Source organism: Euphorbia lathyris, chromosome 8 (assembly GCF_963576675.1).
Source record: "Euphorbia lathyris chromosome 8, ddEupLath1.1, whole genome shotgun sequence".
Lineage (NCBI taxonomy): Eukaryota > Viridiplantae > Streptophyta > Magnoliopsida > Malpighiales > Euphorbiaceae > Euphorbia > Euphorbia lathyris.
In genome coordinates this window covers 52300720-52324187 of record NC_088917.1, presented here as the reverse complement: position 1 = coordinate 52324187, position 23468 = coordinate 52300720, and the positions used below count along the sequence as shown (strand labels likewise).

Below are 23468 nucleotides of genomic sequence, written 5' to 3'. Positions count from 1 at the left end.
CAGTTTATAACAGGGTCCAAATCATTCACTTTTGATGATATATATATATATATGATATGATTACAGCAAAATTTGAACACTGCACAATCTTTATTTATCAAAATTATGGTTTATATCCAACTTGCTTTACATATATAGGTAGATTCACATGAAACAGGAATTCAAATAAGAGAAAAGTTGTAAAATTTGTACTCCATTTATCAACAGGAATATACTGAAAATGTGGAAAGAATCATGAATTCCCGCTATTGGAATAAACTAAAGAACAGAAAATATCTAACATAGCTAGGTGGGGGGGAGAGAAAGGAAGGGATATAAATGCAGAAGAAACTACAAAATGATGGATGAAAATTCCTCCACAAGACTCATGGCTCTGTGTCTCTATAAAACTCCAACGGCAGAAAATTCTTACAAACAAGATCCAAGTGAGTAAGCATCATATCCGAATTCTCCATCCATTACTATTGTTTCGTTTTGCTCCTGCTGCAAATACAGTTAGCAAATCTCACAGAATGTCCAAAACCTTAGATTTTCAGAACAATAAGCAAAACATTAATCTTGCAGCAATATCAATATGAAAAGTTTTTTCAGGCATAGGATTGAAGTCAGTTGAAGCTCTGGAATTCAAACCAATCTCACTAACAGTTACAACTATAGCTCAATAAACTGTCACAAGGTTCATCGTTATTTAGCCATAATGTAAAAGAGAGAATCAAGAAACAAATCTAGCCACAACTCACGTTTACATAATTATATGTAGTTCAATATTTCATAGTTTATCTCTGGAACTTCCTATCACTTCAAAAAAATGAAAAATATCAAGTAGGATAAAGAAATAACTAAGTGTACTCATTGAATTGCCTACTAAAAAGAGACCATTAATTCAATCTTCTAGAACCGATCAAGTAGTTAGGAACTTTGAAGCAAGAAGAATAGCAAATTAGATTGACAAATGAACTTAGTGCCACCTATCTTAAAAAAACTGAAGAACAATTCTACCTTATTCAGAGCAAAATGAAGATATTGCAAACATGGCAAAGTAAATCATGTTTCACACCTGTTTAATCATTGGATTCATCATGTCATCCAGAGAGTCGTAGTTATTTTGGCCAAAACCATTCTGAGACTTTGTTGGCTCCAACAGATAATCCTCATTGGATCTCATTTTTGGTTGCAGAGCAGATCTCTCAACTTCATTATGCTGATAAATGGAAGCATCAACATTGTTTAACTGCCCAACTAAAGATGCCTCATACTTCATTCTAAGGTCCAAACTCCGACTCATCGAACCTGCAACACCACTGCCAGAAACAAGAGACCTAATGGTGTTGAATGAATTAGGGTCAAGATCGTGGCTATGTTCATGCCACCGCTGCCTTGAATTGTAATCCAAATTCTGAACTACATTATCCATCATGCCCGGATGTCCTTGAATATCTACTGTTGATTCCAAAGGAACAATAAGAACACTGGAAGAAGGTAAATCAGTTGGACTGTTACCGATGTGAGAGCTTGTAGTTGACATATTTTCTCTTAGAGACAAAGGATCTGTTGGAAATTTTGATAATTGTACTGCAATATGCCAGTCATCATTGGATGTACTATGATCCAGAAAATTTGATGAACCATGGATATTGACATCGTAAGCCTCCCGGTTCAATGACGGCACACTTAGAGAAGATTGAGTTGCAAATGCTCCCTGATTTTGTTGTGGGTTTACTTCTAGCATCAGAGGAGGGTTACTTGAGGAACCGGACACGGTAGTCACTCTGGCATCAGAGAAGTTAGTTGGGAGTGCAAAGCCTGATGCATGATCATTAGGACTAAACTCTCCAATGTAGCTATTGGACTTTCCGTGCAACTGGTTGGGATCCAGAGATGATGGAAGACCATGAAAGACATTTGCACCTTGGCTTGGAGGCAAAACTGGCTGAATCTTTCTGAGCGTATCAACAGAATTACTCAAGTTTTGGGAATAACCTGGCTGAAGAAGACCAGAAGAAGCTATACCCCGCAAAGTTAAACTAGAAGGAGAGTTTAATCTACCAAGCATATTCCCTGGTGGATATGATGATATAGATGTACTTGCAAGCCTTCCTGGCCCACTCAGGGTGCGAAAATCTCCAAAACCATCTAGCGTCGCCATGTGCAAGTAAGAGGAATCTGCACCTCCAAAAGCGGCAACCATATTGACTTGCTGGGATGATAGGCAACCGATTCTTTTAAGGTAAAGCCTGTATTTCTGCAATTTAAGCAAAACAGTAAGCTTCCTAGACACTCTCGGACCCAAATTCTTTGAATTGTCATAGATTCATACCTAAATTATGCATTTGCAATATTCACATATATAACCAGTGTTATCATTAATGCTAAACCTTTTAAAATGCAAATGGTCGTATACTGCTGGAGCCTATGTATGAAAAAGAAAAAATAAAGTTGTTCCAGGGCAATGAGATTCTGAAAGATTCTAAGGACCAAATGGGAAAATTACAACCTGCAGATGGCTTGCCACATTTTCCCTTGTAAGGCCCTCAACATTCATCAGATCAAGAATTTTCTTTGGAACAGCCTCTGTAAAAGATAGAATGAAATATTTTAAATGCTAATTAAAAGAGATGTAAAATAGCAACAAATTCAGGAAAAACTCACTTTCAAGACCCAAATGATTAACAGCTGTAACAAACTTCTTATGCAGCTCTACAGACCAGACAACTCGGGGCTTCTTCTGAGAGCCAGGATCCTCATTCTCATCCTCTTCACGTTCTTCTTCCTCATCTTCATCTTGGTCCTTCCGTTTACGATTACCTTTACAGATTTGATCTCCACTATCACTTGGTGTCAATCCTTGTCCACCTTCTCCTGCATCTTCTCGAGGCTTGTCCTGGTTGGAGGTCCTGTTCGGGTCCTTGGGATGCAATTTTTTTCTCCTTATCACATGCTGCCATATATTCTGGAGTTCCTCAATTCTAACAGGCTTGAGCAAATAGTCAACAGCACCATGTGTAACCCCCTTATAGACAAGATCTTTGTCACTGTGAGCTGATAACACTGTAAACATAGCCACAATCATACATCCATTAATTTAAAGTAGATTCTGGCAATGTACAACAAAAATTAAAAGGAAAGTCTGCAATTTAATGATATTGATATAGTAATTGGGGTTTTGCTTACTTATGACGGGTAGGTCCATTTCAAGCCCGACGAGTTCAAGTAGCTTGAAGCCATCCATGTTAGGCATATTAACATCACTGATAACAAGGTCATAGTTGTTTTTGTTTTCCCTTAGCATTTTGAGAGCTTGTACAGCTTGATTAGTAGTTGTAACTGAAAAGAACCATTAAATGACAGGTAAGAAAAGAATCAAACTCAAAAAGCTCAAAAAACCATATCCTATAATTAGGAATCAATTTGTAGTAATTGCTGCTAACACAGAAAACCTGAGCCACTGGAATTAGATTGTAATGGCTACCAGAAACAAGCAAGTAACTACATATAAAATATGAAAATCAGACATCAATACCAAAATTGCTAATAATACAAGAAAATTGGAAACCCCCAAATGAATTTCAGCCATGGACATTGTACCCTAAACTAATAAAACAGGGGATTCATGTTTAACAGGCATGAATTGCAGCAAGAATCAACTAGGGAGAGAGAGAGAGAGAGGAAATTGCTAAAATAACAGAGAATTGAATGAAACTGAAACCTACCATGGTAGTGGCATTTCCTTAATAGATTCTCCAAAACTATGAGGCAAATAGGATCATCATCAACAGCTAAGACACGCATACCCAGTGGAAACCTATCTTCATTCACTGAACTGATTCCACTTTGATCCTCTACAATCATGACGAATCAAAACACAAGATGAGAAAATGAAACAATGAACAAAACCAGAGAGAGATTACAGAGGCAAACAAATTTTTGAAAAGCAGTGACTTTTTCCCCTAAAAATAGACTGAACTTAGACTTGAAAAAATAGGGGACTCTCTCTCTCTCTCTCTCTAAACTCTGTATTTGTCTTTTCCCTTCTTCCTAACAGAACAGAACAGAACACCAAAGCCAAAGTCTTTTTCTTTTTCTCGCATTGTAATCATTCTTAAATAATAAAAATGGGACCTTTCCTCGTTTCTCTCTCTTCTGTTAATATTAAAATCAATCCTCAATAATTATATTAATTTCCATGGATGTTTATTAATCTCTTCTGTTATTTCTTTAAAAAAAAAGGAAAAACAATCTCTTATATAGTAAAGCTTTTATAAATAAATATTTTTGAAATCTGAAATTTTATTATATTATATGAGGTTATTAATTTATAAAAAATTTATTTTGTATACTATATTTTTTAAATTAAATAATTAATTTTTTTATTTTAATCTATTATTTGCTTCAAACTGAGAAAAATATGTCGAATGTAGTCTCTAAAAAGTTAAAGTTGAAATTGAATTCATTTCTTTATTAAAAAAGAAATAGTTGACTATTGATACATATTCTAGAAAAGCATAAAATTTAAAATAAAAATTATTTGAGAAGCGTTATTTTATGAATTATATATATAATTTTTATACATATTTAATATTTAATGAATTATTATTGTATATTTTTAATGGACCTCAATGAATTTTTTAAAAATTATTATTTTATACATTTAGTGAGGTTATTATTTTATCCCCACCAATTCAAGTTGAGATCGAAAGAAAATTATTATTTAAATTGTTTATTTAATCTCTACCATTCTTCAAAAAATAATAATAATAATCTCTTCTCTTATACCTATATTTTAGGGATAAACTGCAACAATAGTCTTAATTTTGATATTCAATACTTAACCATATAATTATATTTCTTAAATTAGATCAATATTACTTATAATATTTAAAAATTGGATCAATTTTCACTTCTTATTAATCAATTATTTTGTATAGGCATGAATATCTTATTATTTCATTTCAACATGCGTTATATTATCACTCATCAATAACATATAAAAATTATATATACACATAAAAAAAATTATATCGTGTTCTGTATTAGATCAAAGACATATATGTATTATGAGAATTTTTTTGAACTTTGAAAAAAGTCATGTGTGTACACATATATTTGATTTGTTAATTATGAGTGATAATATGATGATGCATCGGTGAAGACAAAATTTACGAGATTCTAAATTACACAGAGTATAATTAGAGTAAAATTGATTTAACTTGCCAACGATATAAATATAATTGTATTGTTTATGATATTAGGTGTAAAATTTGACTTAGCTCTCAATATTGAGAGTATTTTTTTCACTTTAACTTTATATTTAAGGTCTTTAAATTATGTTTTTTTTAATCGTCTTTAAATTTTGTTTTAACGAACTATTTAGTGCTTTCATTTTTTTATTTTGTATAAAACTTGTATTTTGATTTTCAATTTTAATTAGAATATTTTTAATTAAGTTTGTATATTAAATGTGCATCCGCATTGCTATATATTAGCTAGAAAAAAATAAATAAAAAATTATTGTTTATTTTCTTTAAATTTTTAATTCTCTTTTTTTGGTTATTTAATATAATATATATAAAATAATATTAAATATTATTATAAATTGTAATAAAAAAATTGAAACAAAATTTATTTTTTTATTTTATTGATAAAGGTTATTCAAGAAAAAAAATAACATTTCTAATTTTATATGTTTCTATTTTTTATTTTTTTACAATTTTAAAAATATTTTTCTTCTTATGTCACTAAATTCATTAAAGTTCTATGTAAAACAATAAACAAATTAGGAGATGATCCCTTCAAAAAATGTAAAGAGTTTTGAAGAGTAATTAGATAAATTGTAAAAAAATAAAAAAGAATTGTATCATTTTAAATTTAATTTCCTTATTAATTTAATAAAAATGACTAAAGAAACAATATAACTGACTGATGTAATATTGAAAACATAAAATAAAATTAGTAACCTCGGAAGAAATGATAATCTGTATATGATGTGCACCAACACTACATGGACACTGTCTTCCTCAATCTGGACCGTTAATTTTCCTTTAATAATCTGAGTAAAAGAGTTGTTGTGTGGCCCACAAAATTTGTATATTAATGATTGTTCCCATCACACACACACAATTGTGATTTTGATGTAAATTTTGTAGAGTGATTATGTGATGATGAAGTGATTGTAAAAATAAAAATAAATTCCAGGAGAATCTCATAGTAATTTATTAACAATTAATTATCCAAAATTGACAATTATTGACAGCAATAATTGTTTTAAGGGAAAATTACAAAACTAAGTCAAATGGGAGGCCCATTTACATATTTAACCCATTTACTCAACCTATTACATATCTAGACTCATTTTGTGTGACTTTCCAAAAATACCCCCAATATTTACGCGCGGCTCGCCCCATCCCGTCTGACTTCGCATATTCCATACTATGCGAAGTCTGCGAAGTAAATGTTTGGGTTTGCTTGATGAATTTAGTTCGCATATGCGAAGCCTGGATGTGTTTTGAAGCTAATTCGCGAAGTGGTATATAACAAAAAAGGGCAAACAACAACGGATTCTAACATTAAAATCATAACATTATCAAAATTTACAACAAGATTGCCACAATAACGACATTCAAATCATAACATTATCAAAATTTACAACAAGATTGCCACAATGAACTCTACTAACATTATCAAAATTTACAACAAGATTGCCACAATAACGACATTCAAATCATAACATTATCAAAATCTACTAACAAGATTGGCACCATGGGATGGACGTGTCCCATGGTGCACCCCGAGATTGACACAACCTCTCCTAACGAATCATTTCAGGAGTGAATGTGTCAATCTTGGGGAAGTTCATCCCTATACAGGAAGGAAAATCATCTTCCCTGCAGCTCAGTACGCCGCCTTCCAGAAAGGGATGTTACGTATTCAACCATCTACAGAAAAAATTAACCGTGTTAGTTATGAAAAAGGACGATTTTGGATTCGCGAAATGAAAATTAGCGAAGCATGCGAATGTAAATGTGCAGGGGAAGAGGTGATTTTATTTCGCATAACGATTTTTTCGCGAAGTCTGCGAGGTCTGAAATGTGACTATCTACGTCGCATAACGATTTTTTCGCGAAGTCTGAGAGGTCTGAAACGTAAGGATCTATTCGCAGACTTCGCGAACTAATAGATTCGCGAGGAAGATCCATACGTTTCAGACTCTTTCTCTTCACAGAACGTCGCGAAATCATCAATACACGAAGTAGATCATCACTTTCCAGGCTCGTTCTCTTCGCAAAGCTTAGCGAAACCATCGATTGCGAAGTGAATTCATGATAAAACGCAGAAAAAAAAACAGATACTTATATTTTTCGCCCCTTTCACCCCCAAAAGCGACAATAACAATATGATAACATGGGAAGAACGAAGGAAATAACGTAGAAAAACCATTTCTTTGATGGTAACAAGAAGAAAGAAACCAAGCAACGAACATGAAGATGAAAAACCATGGCTTCGTTTTCTAGGGTTCGGAAGTTGCAGAATCAAGAGATGAAAAGAGGAAAATGAGAAATTCATTGTGATTTTGACGAAATGGTGCAGATTTCGTGCAATTTAAAGGAAGAAAGGAAGATCAAAAGTTTTGAAATCATTAATGCAGGAGCAACTTTTCGCATAACCAAGGAGATAGGGGGGAGCGGTGATTCGCGAAGATAGGGGGGAAGTGGGAAGGTTGGGGGTATTTTTGGAAAGTCACACAAAATGAGTCTAGATATGTAATAGGTTGAGTAAATGGGTTAAATATGTAAATAGCCTTCCCATTTGACCTAGTTTTGTAATTTTCTCTTGTTTTAATTGATTTTGGAAAAGCTTGTGAGTAGAGGTTGTTGATCTTGAGACAACTGTCTCTAAAAAGAAATTATACTATTTACTTCAATTGAAAACTTCCTAATCTCTCCTAATCAAATTCAATCCTTTAAATTAAGGAACATGTTTAGATTTCTAATTTCAGGGTGCAATATCATGGCTTAAAAAGGCATCAATATATTCATGTTTATCCAAGTATTTGAAAATGTCAATTATATTCCTATTTTCCTGTACATATATTGGAAAGACATATTTATCTATTTTTTAATACATTTTATTTTACATATCAGTATCAACAATTCTTCTGAATTTAATAATCTAAATGTACCATTTATATTATCATATTATTTTATTTCATTTTATGAAAATGCTTGATCTACCACGGTTTGGATTTTTTGACTTCCGTGTTTGGAACATTTGGCATAAGTTCTATTCACAGTACCAGCATAGTGTTATTAACAATCAGTAGTTTTTTTTATAGATCTCGGTCATTCACAATTAGATATAGATTTAAATGAATATAGGATAAAGATTTAAAGTACTTATATTTAATAAATTTAAAATTTAATAATGAATGACTAAATTAATCTGGTCATTTAAGATTGATATGAACACTATTTGACAATACAATTTCCAAGTATAGTTATAATTTAATCATAAAAAAAGGCACGATACTCCTTCATTAAATTACAAAGAGAGTAATTTTTGTTGTGACAGTTATTTTCTCTTATTTGAATCATTCAAATGACTAAAAATAGAAAGATAAGAGGTAATTAAATTTAAAAGAAAGAAAATATTGAAAATAGAAACAAAAACATATCAGAAGGGTACCACGTGTTATATTGAATGGCTATGGTTCGGATTCTCCAAAATGAAAACGACATGTCGGTGGTAGGTTTCACGGATTAAGCTGGGTTAAACACCAATTTGATACTATTTAAAAAAATTACTCCTAATATACTATTGGTTAGAAAATAATTCTTATTTTAAAACTATGGTTAAAAAAAATTCTCGTTATGGTGTAATATGAATTTTTCATTTGTTTAATTACTCGTTATAGCGCTATAAGCGTCGTAGTGAGTATCTGTTGCAGGAATCCCTCCGGCAACTTTTGAGAGGTGTGAACCCGTTATCCAAAACTGATTTTCTTTTAATTATTTATATTAAAAACAGTAAAAATTAAATTATTTTTTATATTTAATATTGATTAAAAATTAATTTTAAAAATTAGATATTAATTTTTAATAAATTATTATAAATCATGATTCAATAGGTATGATTATAATTATTAAAATCGTATCTGTTAAATTATTATTAACTGTAATTTTAAACCTTCCAAATATCAATTATGTTTAAAATATTTAGTGCATTACTAACAAAATTTCTGTTAAAATGTTAAAACTAAACCTACTACATATATATAAGTTAATCACAATTTTTTTTTATCAAACTGTCTAAAATATTTTACTCTATTATTACTATAATTACAGAAAACATTGGAAACATTAAAGTTATAATTATTAAAATCGTACTTGTCATACTTGTTGCTGCTGCACCAGAACTGATAAATACAGTGCCATCATCCTCCTTCAACCAACGTTCGTCTCCTAGCACATTCGAACAATGCATCGATGCCTTGAGAGAAGCATCCCAAGTACGAACAATCTCATCCTCCTTGCCTTGAAAGAAAATGTCATAGTGTCTATCCAGATGTTCAATAAGTGCACAAATGAAGCAGAAGGTCGGAAGCTTCTCATATCTAAAAACGTAGGTTAACCATTCACCCCCTTCTCTTCTAACTTTCTTTTCTCGCTGAAGTGGTTTCCGAATATCAATGCATACTCAAATCCTAAGAAAACACAACTCATGATTCCATTTATTCTGAGGATCCAATGCCATGAATGACCCGATAAAATTCCCTAACGCCTAAGCCATTGCCTCTGAGAACAGTCCCGGTGTGAGGCCATAGACTTGAACCCAGAAGTTAACATGAGTCATTGGAGCTTCAGAAGGGACTTCGCCCTCCTTGAGTGTATACAACATTAGCAAATGATTATCAAAAGACTATTATCAACAACCCATTTAAGGTCGTAAGGATGGAAAAAACGGAATAACATGAGCTTCCCTCCAAGTTCAGTGATCGCTATACCCTTCCTCGGCCTCCATATACATGCCATACGATGCTTGAAAATCTGAAAGTTGAAATTTCCGTCTGTAGCCAACGAACCAACCAGGCGCAACTTATACTCCACTGCTGCAGATCCCTCCACTATACTCGCAAACTCGAAGCTGTCATTGACTATAGTTAGTTGCAATGGCGGAAGATTCAAGAGGCAAGGGAGGGCCATGGCCCTCCCTGGAAAAAAAAATGTCAAAAAAAATCAGCTTATATATATTATATATTTCTATTTATGTATTTAGAATTTATACAATTAATCATTTATTTATATTTAATTTATAAGGCAAACCATTTATATATGGTATCTAGTAATAATGTAGGGTCCCACTCTTTTATCAGCCGCAAACAAACACTTAAAGAATCAAAAAAAAAATTAAAATATAGTTTATTTCCCTAATCACCTCTACTTTACCTTTTTCTTACTTTTGCTTTCTAATTTTGAATTCTCTTCCTTTGGAGTACAACAAGAAGTGTGCCTCTCGAATCTTTCGCCTCTCTGGACCGCCTGTGCGAGATGTAAGCAGTTTTGCTTCTTCAGTTCTTCTTCTCAACAGGTTTCTTTAATTGTTCTACTTCCATTCTTTTTTATTATTATCAATTTTGTATAATCTGAAATTGAGGGGTAAATCAATATAAAACCTAAATTGAATGTGCTATTGTTATTTAGGAGTTGATTCAATGTGCTAAAACCGCCGAGCATCACTTTAATCTTAAAAACGCATTATTATTTTGAATGGTGTATGGATAGTTTACCCTTTCTAAATTTTTGTTTAATTATTTAAATAGAATTTTTGTTTTTTATATTTCATTGTTTGATATGGCCCCCTTAATTTTATATTCAAGTTCCGCCATTGGTTAGTTGCTGAAGTTGTTCTTCCATAGCCGCGTCAATCAACCCAAATCGTCTAACCAATCTAAGAAGAGAGTCGAGCAGACCGAAACCCAAGCCTTCGAATCAGATAGAGATTGGAGTCACGCTATAAAAAAAAACCTAGCCGTCAACAACCGAAGAAGAAGCTCCCTCAAAAGGAGAAGGCGCTCTCAAGAGGAGTTGTTCCTCTATTTTGTATTTATTTATTTTATTCCTACAAAGAATATGTTTATGTTTATAAAAAAACTACGTACATAAAATTTATGTATTTCCATACAAAACTTAGAAATTTAAGAAATTTTTTTTTGTAGGTAAGAAATTTATAGTTTATTTTGGTAGATAATAAATTATTTTTTAAGGTAGTTTTATATAAAAATTAAGGGTTAATTAGAAAAAAAAACTCTTGTGGTTTTACTGGTTTGCAGATTGATTATTGTAGTAGTTTTCTTTGCAAAAACCGATTGTGTTTGCTCCGTTAGCAAATAAAGGATTTTCACCTAGTCTCATCTGTTTTGCTGACGTGACATGGGAAAATTTAGTTTATTAGTTTCATTAAAAAAAATTAATTTTAATTTTTATACACAATGTAAAAGTATTATTGTTAACAGTTGAGTTTATTGATTTCAACATCCTACCATGTATATAATTTACATTTGATAAGGTTTATGTGTGTATTTTGTAGGGTTGTAAATGATTCGAACCGAGCTGGAACCTATGTAGGTTCGGTATAGGCTCGTTAATAACTCGAATTTGTTAGAAATGGACAGGGTTACAGAAAAAACAATCGCAAATTGAAACATGAAACAAATTATGCCGTGGCGGAAGCCACTACCTTGAAAGCGATTTCGGCAGACCGATGTGCAATCTGAAATCCGGTTGCTCCCCAAGGTTAACATAAAGACCTTCGAACTTGTGCACTCAAAGTCGAAGATAATGGAACAGGAAGAGTGTTTAATTTCCCAGAAAGATTGTGAAGAGAAAAGATTAAAAACTGTATCTTCTTCAAAGCTGAAAACTTGTATTTATAAGCTTGAAAAAATATGAACGTTAGAACGTGGAGGCAAAACAGGAGAAAAATCAGGATCCGTTTTTTACTAAATAAATTATTGAAGAAAACTTCAAAGTAGTGAAATGGATATTGTGAAGAAAATCAAAAAATAAAATTAAAATTCGGGTTCAGTCCAGTCGGGACGGGTGGGCGTCGCGCGAGCGTGTGGTATATTTGCTAAAACCCACTAAACATAATTTAGAGGCTTATAAAGCCCAACTCTTTATATACCCTTGGAAACTTTGATAAGTTTCCAATGTGACATAGAAAAAGAGCTCCTAAGAGAAAATCATAATTTACAAATATACCTACACATATCAAAGCCATTTTCTAACAATCCCTTAAAATAAGTCAAAGCCATTTCCCACAATCCCCCATAAATGGCTTTATAAAAAATATTTTTAAAAGAGTAAAAAGAAGATATTTTCTGGGCAAAAAAGAATAGGATAAGGTTATGGAAAACTTAAGTATCAATTTCTTTCGATTGAATTGATATGTAGTGAGGTGAGGCAACAGAGTGACGTTTTAGAAGTGAATTGCTCTTGAACTTCTAAAACTTCATCCGAGACCCCCACAACACGTAAAAAACCTTAAAAACTTTTGTTGTTCTGCGATAAAAGATTACAACGCTTTTGAAGGCCATGCGCATACCTTGGGTCTTATGAGTGCTTTAGAAAGACTGCCCAAGTCTTTCATAGAAAGCGGCCCATCTCCACACTCAAGTAGGTGATCTCAAAATGAGATCATTAAGAGTTTCTCATAACTCAAACTTCAAAAACATCCATCAAGTCCATGATCATGAACCACCATTTCACGGGCTATGGATTACACACGCACTATTATTTGCCATAGGAATGGGAGAAGTATAGTGCATACTAAGGACAATATGGTTTCGTTTGACCACGAGTGGTGTCCACCATATTTCCTTTAATCAATGGGCTTTAGCCCGATTCCCCCCGACGACTCAAGTACAACTCTTCTAGGTAACCCTTTGGTAAAAGGATCTGCTAAATTCTTTTCCGACCTCACATAATCTAAGGCAATTACCCCATTCTTCAAGAGTTGTTTCATTATTCCACGTCTAATATGAATAGGTCTTCTCTTTCCATTGTAGACACTATTCTTTGCAGTACTAATAGCTGCCTGTGAATCACAATGCATTGAGATAGGCGCAGAAGAATTCCCCCACAATGGAACATATGCTACTAGAGTCCTCAACCATTCTGCTTCTTGACTAGCCAGTTCAAGAGCTGTAAATTCAGATTCCATGGTTGATCGAGCAATACAGGTTTGCTTGGATGATTTCCAAGACACTGCACCACCACCTAGAACAAAGACATAACCATTGGTGGAACTCACCTTATCATTGTTAGACACTCAATTTGCATCAGTATATCCTTCTAAAACAGCAAGAAATTTAATAAAGTGCAAACAATAATTCATGGTACCTCTCAAGTATTTCAGTAAATGAAAAAGTGCACTCCAATGTTCATTATTGGGATAGTGAGTATATCTACTCAATCTACTAACTACATAGGCTATGTCAGGTCTAGTATGGTTCATTAGGAACATTACACTACCTATGATCTTAGCATATTCCTCTTGGAAGACACTATTTCCTCCCTTATTACTTGTTAAATTTACGCTAGGATCATAAGGAGTTCTAGCTGGAACTACATCAAAACTGATAAACTTTTTCAACAGTTTTTCAACATAATATGACTGTCCTAATGAGAACCCATTTTCTGTTTTAGTAATTTTGATGCCAATAATTACATTTGCTTCTCCCATGTCTTTCATGTCAAAGTGAGAATATAGAAAAGATTTTGTGTCATTAACCATATCTAAGCTTGCCCCTAAGATAAGCATGTCATCGGCATATAATCACATAATTCGAATCACAAGACTTAGAATAGACACATGTATCCAATCCATTAACCACATACCCATTGGAAAGTAAAACATCGTTAAAGTTTTCACACCATTGCTTTGGTGCTTGTTTCAACCCATAGAGTGATTTTCTCAATTTGCACACTTTGTCCTCATGTCCAGGTACGACGTGTCCTTTTGGTTGATGTACATAGATCTCCTCTTCTAAATCCCCATTTAGAAATGCCATCTTTACATCCATTTGATGTATCACAAGGTTGTGAATTGCTGCAATTGCAATTAGAACTCTAATAGTAGAGATTTTAGTAACAGGAGAATAAGTATCAAAATAGTCAATTCCTTTTTTTGAATATACCCCACTACAACTAGTCTAGCCTTAAATTTTTCAATGGATCCGTTAGGCCTCAATTTTCGTTTAAATATCCATTTACACCTTATAGGTCTAGATCCTTTTAGCAGATCAACTAGTTCCCATATATGGTTGACCATAATAGAATCTAGTTCACTTTTGATAGTTTCTTTCCAAAAGTTAGCATCTATAAGTAATAGCTTCTTTATACGTTTTTGGATCTTCTTCTATTAGATAGGCAGACATAATCTCATTAGTTATGGTATCTGGATTTTCTAATAGAAAGGTTGAAATAAAATCTGGTCCAAAACATTAATAATATGCATATTTTCCAACTTTTTAATGGAAGCAAAATTTACGTGTCCTAATCTACCATGCCACAGATCAATGGATTCACTCAAGTAAACAGAAGCAGAGGTACTTGCATTAATTCCAACAGAGGCAGTGTTCAAAATAAAAAGGCCATCATCTAGGTACCCTTTTCCCACAAAAGTCTCATTCCTAGTGAGAATAACCTTATCAGCCTCAAAAATAATTTTCAAACCAGTCTTATTTAACAAACTACCAGAAATAAGATTTCTACGAAGAGCAGGCACATACAGCACATTGTTTGAAGACAGGATTTTTCCAAAAGTTAACTTAATTAAAACTGTTCCTTTACCAATAACACCAGCAACATCCTCAAAGTGATGAAACATTGAGCATAAGTGCCTTGTAGCTCTAGTGTCCAGCACCCAGTCCGTTTTGTTTTCCACCAGATTAGATTCAACCACAACAGCAACAATAATGTCTTCATTTTCCACCAGATTGGATTGTGGAGCAGCTCTGTTGTTTGGATTTTGATTGGTGTTCTGTTAGTTCTTCCTTTGGTAGCACTGAAATATCTTGTGGCAAGGTTTACCACACACAAAGCATTCAACCTTCCTCTTCTGAATTCTTCCATTCTTCTTGAAAGGCTTGTTCTGGTTTGAGCCTTTCTGGAATTTTCTTGATTATCCTTTGGTCCTCTCTTTTGGCACCACATCAGATTCAACAATATTAGCATTAATTGAAATAAATTTTGAGGAAAGTTGCTTATCTTTCATTCTATTTGCTTCTTCAGTTCTCATGTGGCTGACAAGCTGCTGGATACTGAAGTCTTTTTTTCTTGTGTTTTAGGTGGTTTCTGAAATCACTCCAGGAAGGAGGAAATTTTTCCAGAAGGACATTGACTTGCAGCAGATCAGACATAGTCATGCCTTCACCCAGAACTTCAGTAACAAGATTCTCGTATTCATGAATCTGGTCAATGATGGGTTTTTCACCAACCATTTGATAATTCAGCCATCTACCAACCACATACTTACGTTTACCAACATCATCAAACCCATATTTTTCTTTCAGGGTATCCCAAATTTCTTTGGCAGATTTTTTATTGACAAAAATATCGAACAGTGGGTTCGACATATGATTCAGGAGATGACCCCTAACAGTTTTGTTGTCTTTTTCATATTTTACAGACTGTGTCATACTGTTGAACAATCAGAGACATGGCAGGGCCATTTGGGTCAGAGGGTGGATCCTGTACAATAATATAGTCCAGTTCGAGTTGTTCAAAAAATATAAGGATTTTCCGTGACCATCGTTTGTAATTGAGACCGTCTAAAGGCTCAAGTTTTGAGAGATCGGGAAGGGATTTCGCAATCAGAGAAGACATAATTAAGAAACAGAACTCCCTTTCAATTTGTTAGAAACGAACATGGTTACAGAAAAAACAATCGCAAATTGAAACAGGAAATGAACTGTGTCGTGGAGGAAGCCACTGTCTTGATTTCGGCAGACCGAGGTGCAATCTGAAATCTGGTCGCTCCCCAAGGTTAATATAAAGACATTCGAACTTGTGCACTCAAAGTCGAAGATAATGGAACAACAAGAGTGTTTAATTGCCCAGAAGATTGTGAAGAGAAAAGATTAAAAAATGTATCTTCATCAAAGCTGAAAACTTGTATTTATAAGCTTGAAAAAAATAAGAATGTTAGAACGTGTATATGAACGTTAGAACGTGGAGGTAGAACAGGAGAAAAATCAGGATCCGTTTTTTACTAAATAAATTATTGAAGAAAACTTCAAAGGAGTGGAACGGATATTGTGAAGAAAATTAAAAAATAAAATGCGGGCTCAGTCAAGTCGGAAGTCGCGCGAAAGAATGAGCGAGCGCGCGCGTGTGGTATATTTGCTAAAACCCACTAAACACAATTTAGAGGCTTATAAAGCCCAACTCTTTATATACCTTTGGAAACTTTGATAAGTTTCCAATGTGGGATAGAAAAAGAGCTCCTAAGAGCAAATTAAAATTTACAAATATACTCACACATATCAAAGCCATTTTCTCACAATCTGTTACAATAAGTCAAAGCCATTTCTCACAGAGTTGAACCCTCTTAAATCGGGCTTTTATCGAGTTTTAATCAAATTCATCATACATGCATAAAATAAGTAGCGTATGAGACAAAAAGCTTTATAACACTTCACATGAGTATAAAATATTAAAAAAATAATCATATATTATGGCCGAGATTCGAGAATAGTAGATACTATTCGTGGTTGGAGAAACACAAACTCAAGAAAAATTTAAAGGCAAAAAGCATCATTAGGCCTCTGATCTTTTATTTTTTGGTTCATTAAGCCCTTGATCTTTTATTTGGATATATTAAGCCCCTGATCATTTATTTTTGGTCTCATTAAGCCCTTGATGACCAAATTAGTAAGTTGTGAACATCTAATTCTGTTAAAAAATGCGTTATTAATTTCATCTGTAGTTGAAATTATTAAAAAATATATTTTTTACAGTTTGAATTAAAGTTTGTACAGTTTTTCTATAGACACGTTACACATCCAAAACTGCTTTCAAACAGTTCAAAAATACAAATTTCGAATGCAGGTACAATGAATAACAGTCTGTTAACCGAATTTTATGTTCAAAATTACTTTTTTTGGTTATCAAGGGCTTAATGAGACCAAAAATAAATGATCAGGAGCTTAATGTATCCAAATAAAAGATCAAGGGTTTAATAAACTAAAAAATGAAAGATCATGGATCTAATGATGCTTTTTGCCAAATTTAAAACAATGAAATATATATTACACTTTGAAATGTAGTTTTTTTTTTTTTAATCAAAACTTAATTTTATAGCTAAAGGCAAATGCGAAAGTTTTTTGTATCATTTTTTTATGGGTTAAATATTAAGTGAGTTGTGAATTGTGATGAAAAATTTAAAACGATCATATATAATAAAAAAAAAACTAATGAAATACATATAGCAATTAAAAATTAATCGAGCGTGTTTGTGAGTTTTGGAACCAAACCTAAGGAAGGCTCCCTTGATCGGGATTGAGTGGGATTTTGTTATGTATTTGATGTGGTTAATATGGAATTCTAAAATGAGATGTTGATCAAATTCAGAAGCAGGGGCCCTTCCGGCCGCCGGAACCACCATAGTCACAAGTAGTTTCGGCTCCCCCTAATATTAGTCTATATAGACTCTATGTAGTAATATTTCATTGTTTAAAGGTAGATTAGATGGTTAAAACACTTGCTTCTTTTTGAAAGGTCCTAGGTTCAGTTCCTTCAACCTCAATTTATTTTAGAAAGTGTTTATTTATTTAAATTTTATTTTTCAATAATTATAAAACTATGTACCATTATTTATTTATTTATTTTCATAGCGCTTTTGAACTCATTTTTATTATGTATTTTCCATTAAAAAAATTAATTTCTTATTTTTGAGACTAAAACAACTTAATTTCTAAATTAAATTTTAAAACTAAAAATAAAAAAATAAAAAAATATTATAATTTTTTTTAGAAACTAGCATTTAACTCATGTAAAAATGTTATAATTTATCCAATTACGTGTTAGGTTTGTCCAAAATTCAAAATTTCAATAGTTTGGACCTATTAGGTACTTCCTAAATCCAAATTTCTAATTTTTTTGGCCTATTAGGTCTTTATAAATCAAAATTTCTTTTTTTTTTTTGCATGTTGGCATTTCTAAATCCAAATTTCTAATTTTTTTGGCCTGTTAGCCTCCATAAATCTAAATTTCTAATTTTTTTTTTCTTTTGCCTGATAGGCCATTTGAAATCAAATTTTTTAAATTTTTTTTACATGTTCAGCCCTCTCTAAATCCAATTTTTTTTACATGTTATAACTATTAAACGAAATCTAACTTAATTTTGAGAAATTGTACATTAATACTTAAAATTGGTGTTTGACCATTCAAATTATAACATGCATATATACAAAAAAAATTAAGCAAGTTCGATTTAGTAAAAAAAAAAATTCCCGAACGTACGTGTAAAATCAGCCCCCCAACCGAGTAATCATGTATTCGCTATAGATAACATTCACATCACATTAAAGGGTTGGATTCTTCTTCCATATAGATAACATTCACATCACACAGCTCCTAAGGAGCCTATAAAAAAGAAGAACGTGCTGAAGGATAACATGCGAAAAATTGAAGATTCAAATAGATAAAAAAAAAACTACATTAATGAAAGTCTATGAAAGATTTACTGCATAAAATAACAAAAACATTGTATTTGTTACTCATATTATAACAAATACATCTTATTACAATATGAGTAATAAATGAAACCCTATCAAGTGACCTAGCATTTGGGTACTTAACTAGGATACTTTTCACGAAACTGATGTTCATTAAAATTTATCATCATTAGTTTCATTATAATAGGCTCTATTATAGAAACCATTACGATTGACTCGTATTTCCTAAATATAATACATGTTATTTGTTATGAGCTCTTATATAATAAATACCCCTTTATAAGTACCCTTGTTTTTTCAGTTACAAATGACGATTTCTCCAACAGTGTTATTAGCATATACAGGTAAAATCCGAGGACGAATTTTCTTTAAGTTCGGTTGAAAGGTCTTATTATACCATCCATTACATGAATATTTAGAACAGAAAAATCAAGAGTCTTCTTGGATGGAAGTCAGAGAAGATTAAATAATGAAAGAGGAGGTGACAGAAGGGAAAAATACTTAACGCGTCAAATCTCGCCAATTTAATGGAACTTAAAATGAATTTTTTTAAGTTCCAATTAACTTTTAAAATCCTTCTTTTTCCACAATGTTAGATAAATGGTTTAAAATCTAATCACTGCCACATAGTTGATGGGCTTTATTGTATTTGTTTTTGTAATTCCTATAAATATCATTTCATCAAATGTTGAAATTAAATAGAGGTATAGTAGTTTATTTTATTTTATTTTACTTTTCTCTAAGCTCTTTGGGCTTTGTCCTTATCCTCAAATTTGGGTAGTCTTTGAGAATCAACAAGTTTGGATAGTCAATCTGTTAAGTGGATATTCTGAGAACCAGATTGAACCTATATTTATTTCCTCTTCAATCTTGGCATTCTAGTGTGAATCAACAAAATTGAAAGGTTTTTTATTATCATAATTTCCTCTTCGATCTATATTATCATAATGGTCTATTTCATAGTTGATAGAAGAAGGCAGACAGAAAGTAAAAGGCAAAGCAAAAGGAAATTGGTCAAAACTGAAAAAGTAAAGAAAAGTAGCTTATGTATTTGCTTTCCCCAAACTGATGGCAGATTTTACAAACAACACCTCTAATATTAAATTATGCTACACAACCCACCCCTTTATCTCATCCATTTCCCTTGCTGCATCCTTTCCTTCCCTTCCCAGACATAACTACAGAATCACCCTCCTCTCTCTACTTTTTTTTTTGTCTCAACATCATCATACAAATGAACTCTGTAATTCCTTTCACTGCAACAAGATGCTCTAATCTTGATCATTGCTTAAATTTTTATTAATCAACTACACTTGAGTAGCTGTGGCTAGCTTTTTCCATCTTAAGCACTTGTTCTGTTTTACGTCGATGCTGCTGTTGCTGCTATTAGTAGATGACGACTGACTTGTAGCTTTTGTCAGGGAGATTTTCTCCATTGCATTTATGAACTTTCTCAAGTGTTTTATATATTCCGGATATGTTTCCAGGTTGCAATGCCCACCTCCTTTTACCCATAAAGGGTCATATTTCTCCTTCGCAAGTTCCCACAGCCTCTTCCCGTGAGACCAACTTACTATGTCATCATTTGTTCCCTGCAAAATGCTTTCACAACAAATATTACTTACTAGCTATTATCACAATGCACAACTAACATTCATTTTCAATTCAACTAAGTCAATTGCAGCAAAATGCATCTTTGGTCCTTGACTTTGGTTTGGTGTAATGCATGTATTTGACCCTTAGACCTTTTATTTGACACATTGCAAAATGTCTAGGATTGAGCCTTTATCATAGCTCCATTGCGTGAGATTCACATGCTGTTCAAAAATATGGCATCAGGGTTACAGAATATCGATTTTGCCAAGGTCAACGACCAAATGTTCAAAAATAACTGCAAATCACACACGGTTCTAGCCAATAAGGATCCAGTGAAGACATTTTGCAAGGTTAGAGGCCATAAAATGGCGTTTTCCAATCAATTAGTCACTTGTAAAACAACTGTATTTTGACAATGATCAGTTAATATGCAACACTATGATACTCAAATACACTATCAGGAAAACAAAAGATTGTTCCTAGTTCTCTAAAACATAGACAGGCAGAAATATATGTTAATATAGCAATCTCATGACAATATCACTAAGAGATGTAAACTATAAAAAAGATATAATGACATTGTTATGCAAACTTCAGTTAGAAGGATGAGATAGTGACCAAATCAATGAAGGGGGGGAACTTACATGTATGACCAGAACTGGACAAGAGACTTGCCGTATTTTGTCTATATTCTGTAAAAAATGTAGAGCCAATTCTCCAATTAAAACCGGGAAAAAGATAGGAGAGAGCAGGGATTTGAGGTTGAAGTTTAGTAAAGTTGAAAACAGACCTTATAAATGTCAAACCAAAATGTCATCTTGACAGGATACAAGACCCTTATGCCTGAAAGGATTGCACTATGAAGAACAACACCTCTCAACTTCTGTAAACGAGAAGCTAAATGCAGGGTAGGTCCACTTCCAACAGATTGGCCATACAATATCAATTCATCTGGCTTAACTTCATATTCCTTCTTCAAACAATCATACACAGCCTCTATGTCATGATATGTGTTGAACTCTGATGGCTATAAGTATAAACAAATTAATTTAATTACAGAACTAATGTTGATTTCTTGCTATCATTACCATTTTTCACACAAAAAGGATCCAGATTGTCTTTACCTTGCCCGAAGATGCTCCATATCCTGAATAATCATAGCTGAAACATAGCAAAAAGATCTAATAAGCATAATAGTATTCCCAAATTCATAAATTCAGTTTTAACAAATAACAGTCAATTGTATGCCAATGGAACTTTACAAAAAAAAAAATCATTTAGAAATGAAAACAAAACCCTCATAACATCAACAGATTTAGCACAGAAAAAACAAGGAGAAAGTATGAAGTAGCAAACGGTGGCAAAGATGCAGACAGATACCAAAATACATTAGGACAGCCACAGGAATGTTTGGTCTATGATCAAAGGCTTCAATATGAAATTAATTTGTCTTGATGTTCTATTCAAATTGTAGATCATAAATGTGAAGAAGGAAAAACAACAAATGATTATAAAATCGACAGCATTATCAAATTAAGACTCAGAATACAGATAGATTGGCCCATGTTCTTAAAGCCTTTCAATCAATAAAACTTACCCAAATGATGGCACCAACATATGCAAACAGAGAGAGAGGAGATGAAAAGAGGAAGAAGGGATTTAAAACAAAAAAAAAAAACAAATATGAAAGCACAAAGATTTAGAATGAGAAAAGGGGAAAAAAGGTACCACATAATATTGACCCTCAAATGAGCTCTAAGCTCAATGAAGAGCTCATGCATTTGGCCAAGATCAGCAGCGTTTCCATGGGAGTACAAGACGGTAAACCTGGCAAAAGGGTGTTTCCAAAGCGTGGCAACAATTTTATTCCCGACCTTAGTCTCTAATAAATGGACATCCATATTCTTATCAGCTGAAACCCCAGGCATGTACAGCGTTCCATCTTCATCTTCGGTTACATCATAGGTTGGAGGGTCTGGAGGAAAGAAGGCGAATTTTGCAGCCACATTTGACGTTACATTCCCCATTAATTTACCCACTCTGAGAAAAATTCAGAAACACAAAGCAACCAAACCGAATTGAGAGATTTAAATAAATGAAAAAGTAGAAATTGGTTAATGTGAAGGATCCGATCTAAGAGGGTGGAGGTGCTGGGAAAGGAGATGGAGGAACAGATATCCAGAAATAAATCAAAACTATGGAATTTTATGGGACAAATGAGAGAGAAAGGAATGTGTTTATTTAATTTTAATAAAATTTGTTTGTTTTGAAAAGTTTCTATTTTTGAGTCCTTTCGTTTCGATTCGAGTAGTTCAACAAAAGTACACATTTGACCTTCTCGTATTCAATGCAACTATAATAACAACTTTATCTAATTATATTACAAATAAAAAAACCTATTTTGAATTGTCAAAAATATAATTTTAAATACAAATAAAATAACTCATTTTATTAATTCAATGTTTATAATTAACTAATTTAACAAATAAAAGTTTAATGTGAAAAAAAGTAAATAATTAAAAATCTAATATGTAATAATAGAGGGAAAATTACAAATGGATATAATTGATTCATTTACCTATTTAAACTAGCGATAAGGTAAGGTTTTTAGGGAAGTATTAATTTAGGCTCAACGTTCAAAATAGCACCAATATAGGTTTAACGTTTACAACATAATATCAATATATGCTTAACGTTTACAATATAGCATCAATTTAGGCCTCACGTACAAAATAGCACAAATATAGGCTTAACGTTTACAAAATAATACGAATTTAAGCTTAACGTTTACACAATATATCAAATTTAAGCTAAACGTCACAATTAAATTAACCATATTATATTCTTTTCCTATTAACTTTATATGTTATTTTTTTGTTTAATTCTATTTTCTTATTTATTATAATAAATTAATTAGTATTATTGTTCATTAAGATCTTATATTTGTTTTTCATCAACCATTCCATGACTCCTAAATTCCATGACTCGTGTAATATATGCAAACTAAAAGTAATTGAATATCCATAATATTTCGAACACTGACATGTATCAATATTATTTTAATTAGTGTTCGAAATATTGTGGATATTCAATTAATTTTAATTTGCATATATTACATGAGCAATGAAATTTAGTAGTC

At 32.5% G+C, this 23468-nt stretch overlaps 2 protein-coding genes across 3 annotated transcripts; both read right to left on the bottom strand.

The window, feature by feature from the left end:
• Window positions 1-77: 77 nt before the first annotated feature.
• On the bottom strand, window positions 78-4071 carry LOC136203343 (two-component response regulator ARR12-like). 2 transcript variants are annotated; one of them, XM_065994468.1, is made up of 6 exons: window positions 3711-4071; window positions 3172-3324; window positions 2650-3048; window positions 2495-2571; window positions 1058-2242; window positions 78-483 (listed from the first exon to the last, which is right to left on the bottom strand). In XM_065994468.1, exons 1-6 carry the CDS (start codon window positions 3847-3849, stop codon window positions 409-411), a joined length of 2028 nt encoding a protein of 675 aa, XP_065850540.1. In that variant the 5' UTR covers window positions 3850-4071; the 3' UTR covers window positions 78-408. The 2 variants fall into 2 exon arrangements, with proteins under 2 accessions (XP_065850540.1, XP_065850541.1); XM_065994469.1 differs by having other exon boundaries at window positions 78-480.
• A 15691-nt stretch (window positions 4072-19762) lies between these two features.
• LOC136203804 (uncharacterized) lies at window positions 19763-22583 on the bottom strand. Its single transcript, XM_065995039.1, has 5 exons — window positions 22058-22583; window positions 21454-21490; window positions 21120-21356; window positions 20974-21021; window positions 19763-20325 (listed from the first exon to the last, which is right to left on the bottom strand). Exons 1-5 carry the CDS (start codon window positions 22354-22356, stop codon window positions 20041-20043), a joined length of 906 nt encoding a protein of 301 aa, XP_065851111.1. The 5' UTR covers window positions 22357-22583; the 3' UTR covers window positions 19763-20040.
• Window positions 22584-23468: the final 885 nt, after the last annotated feature.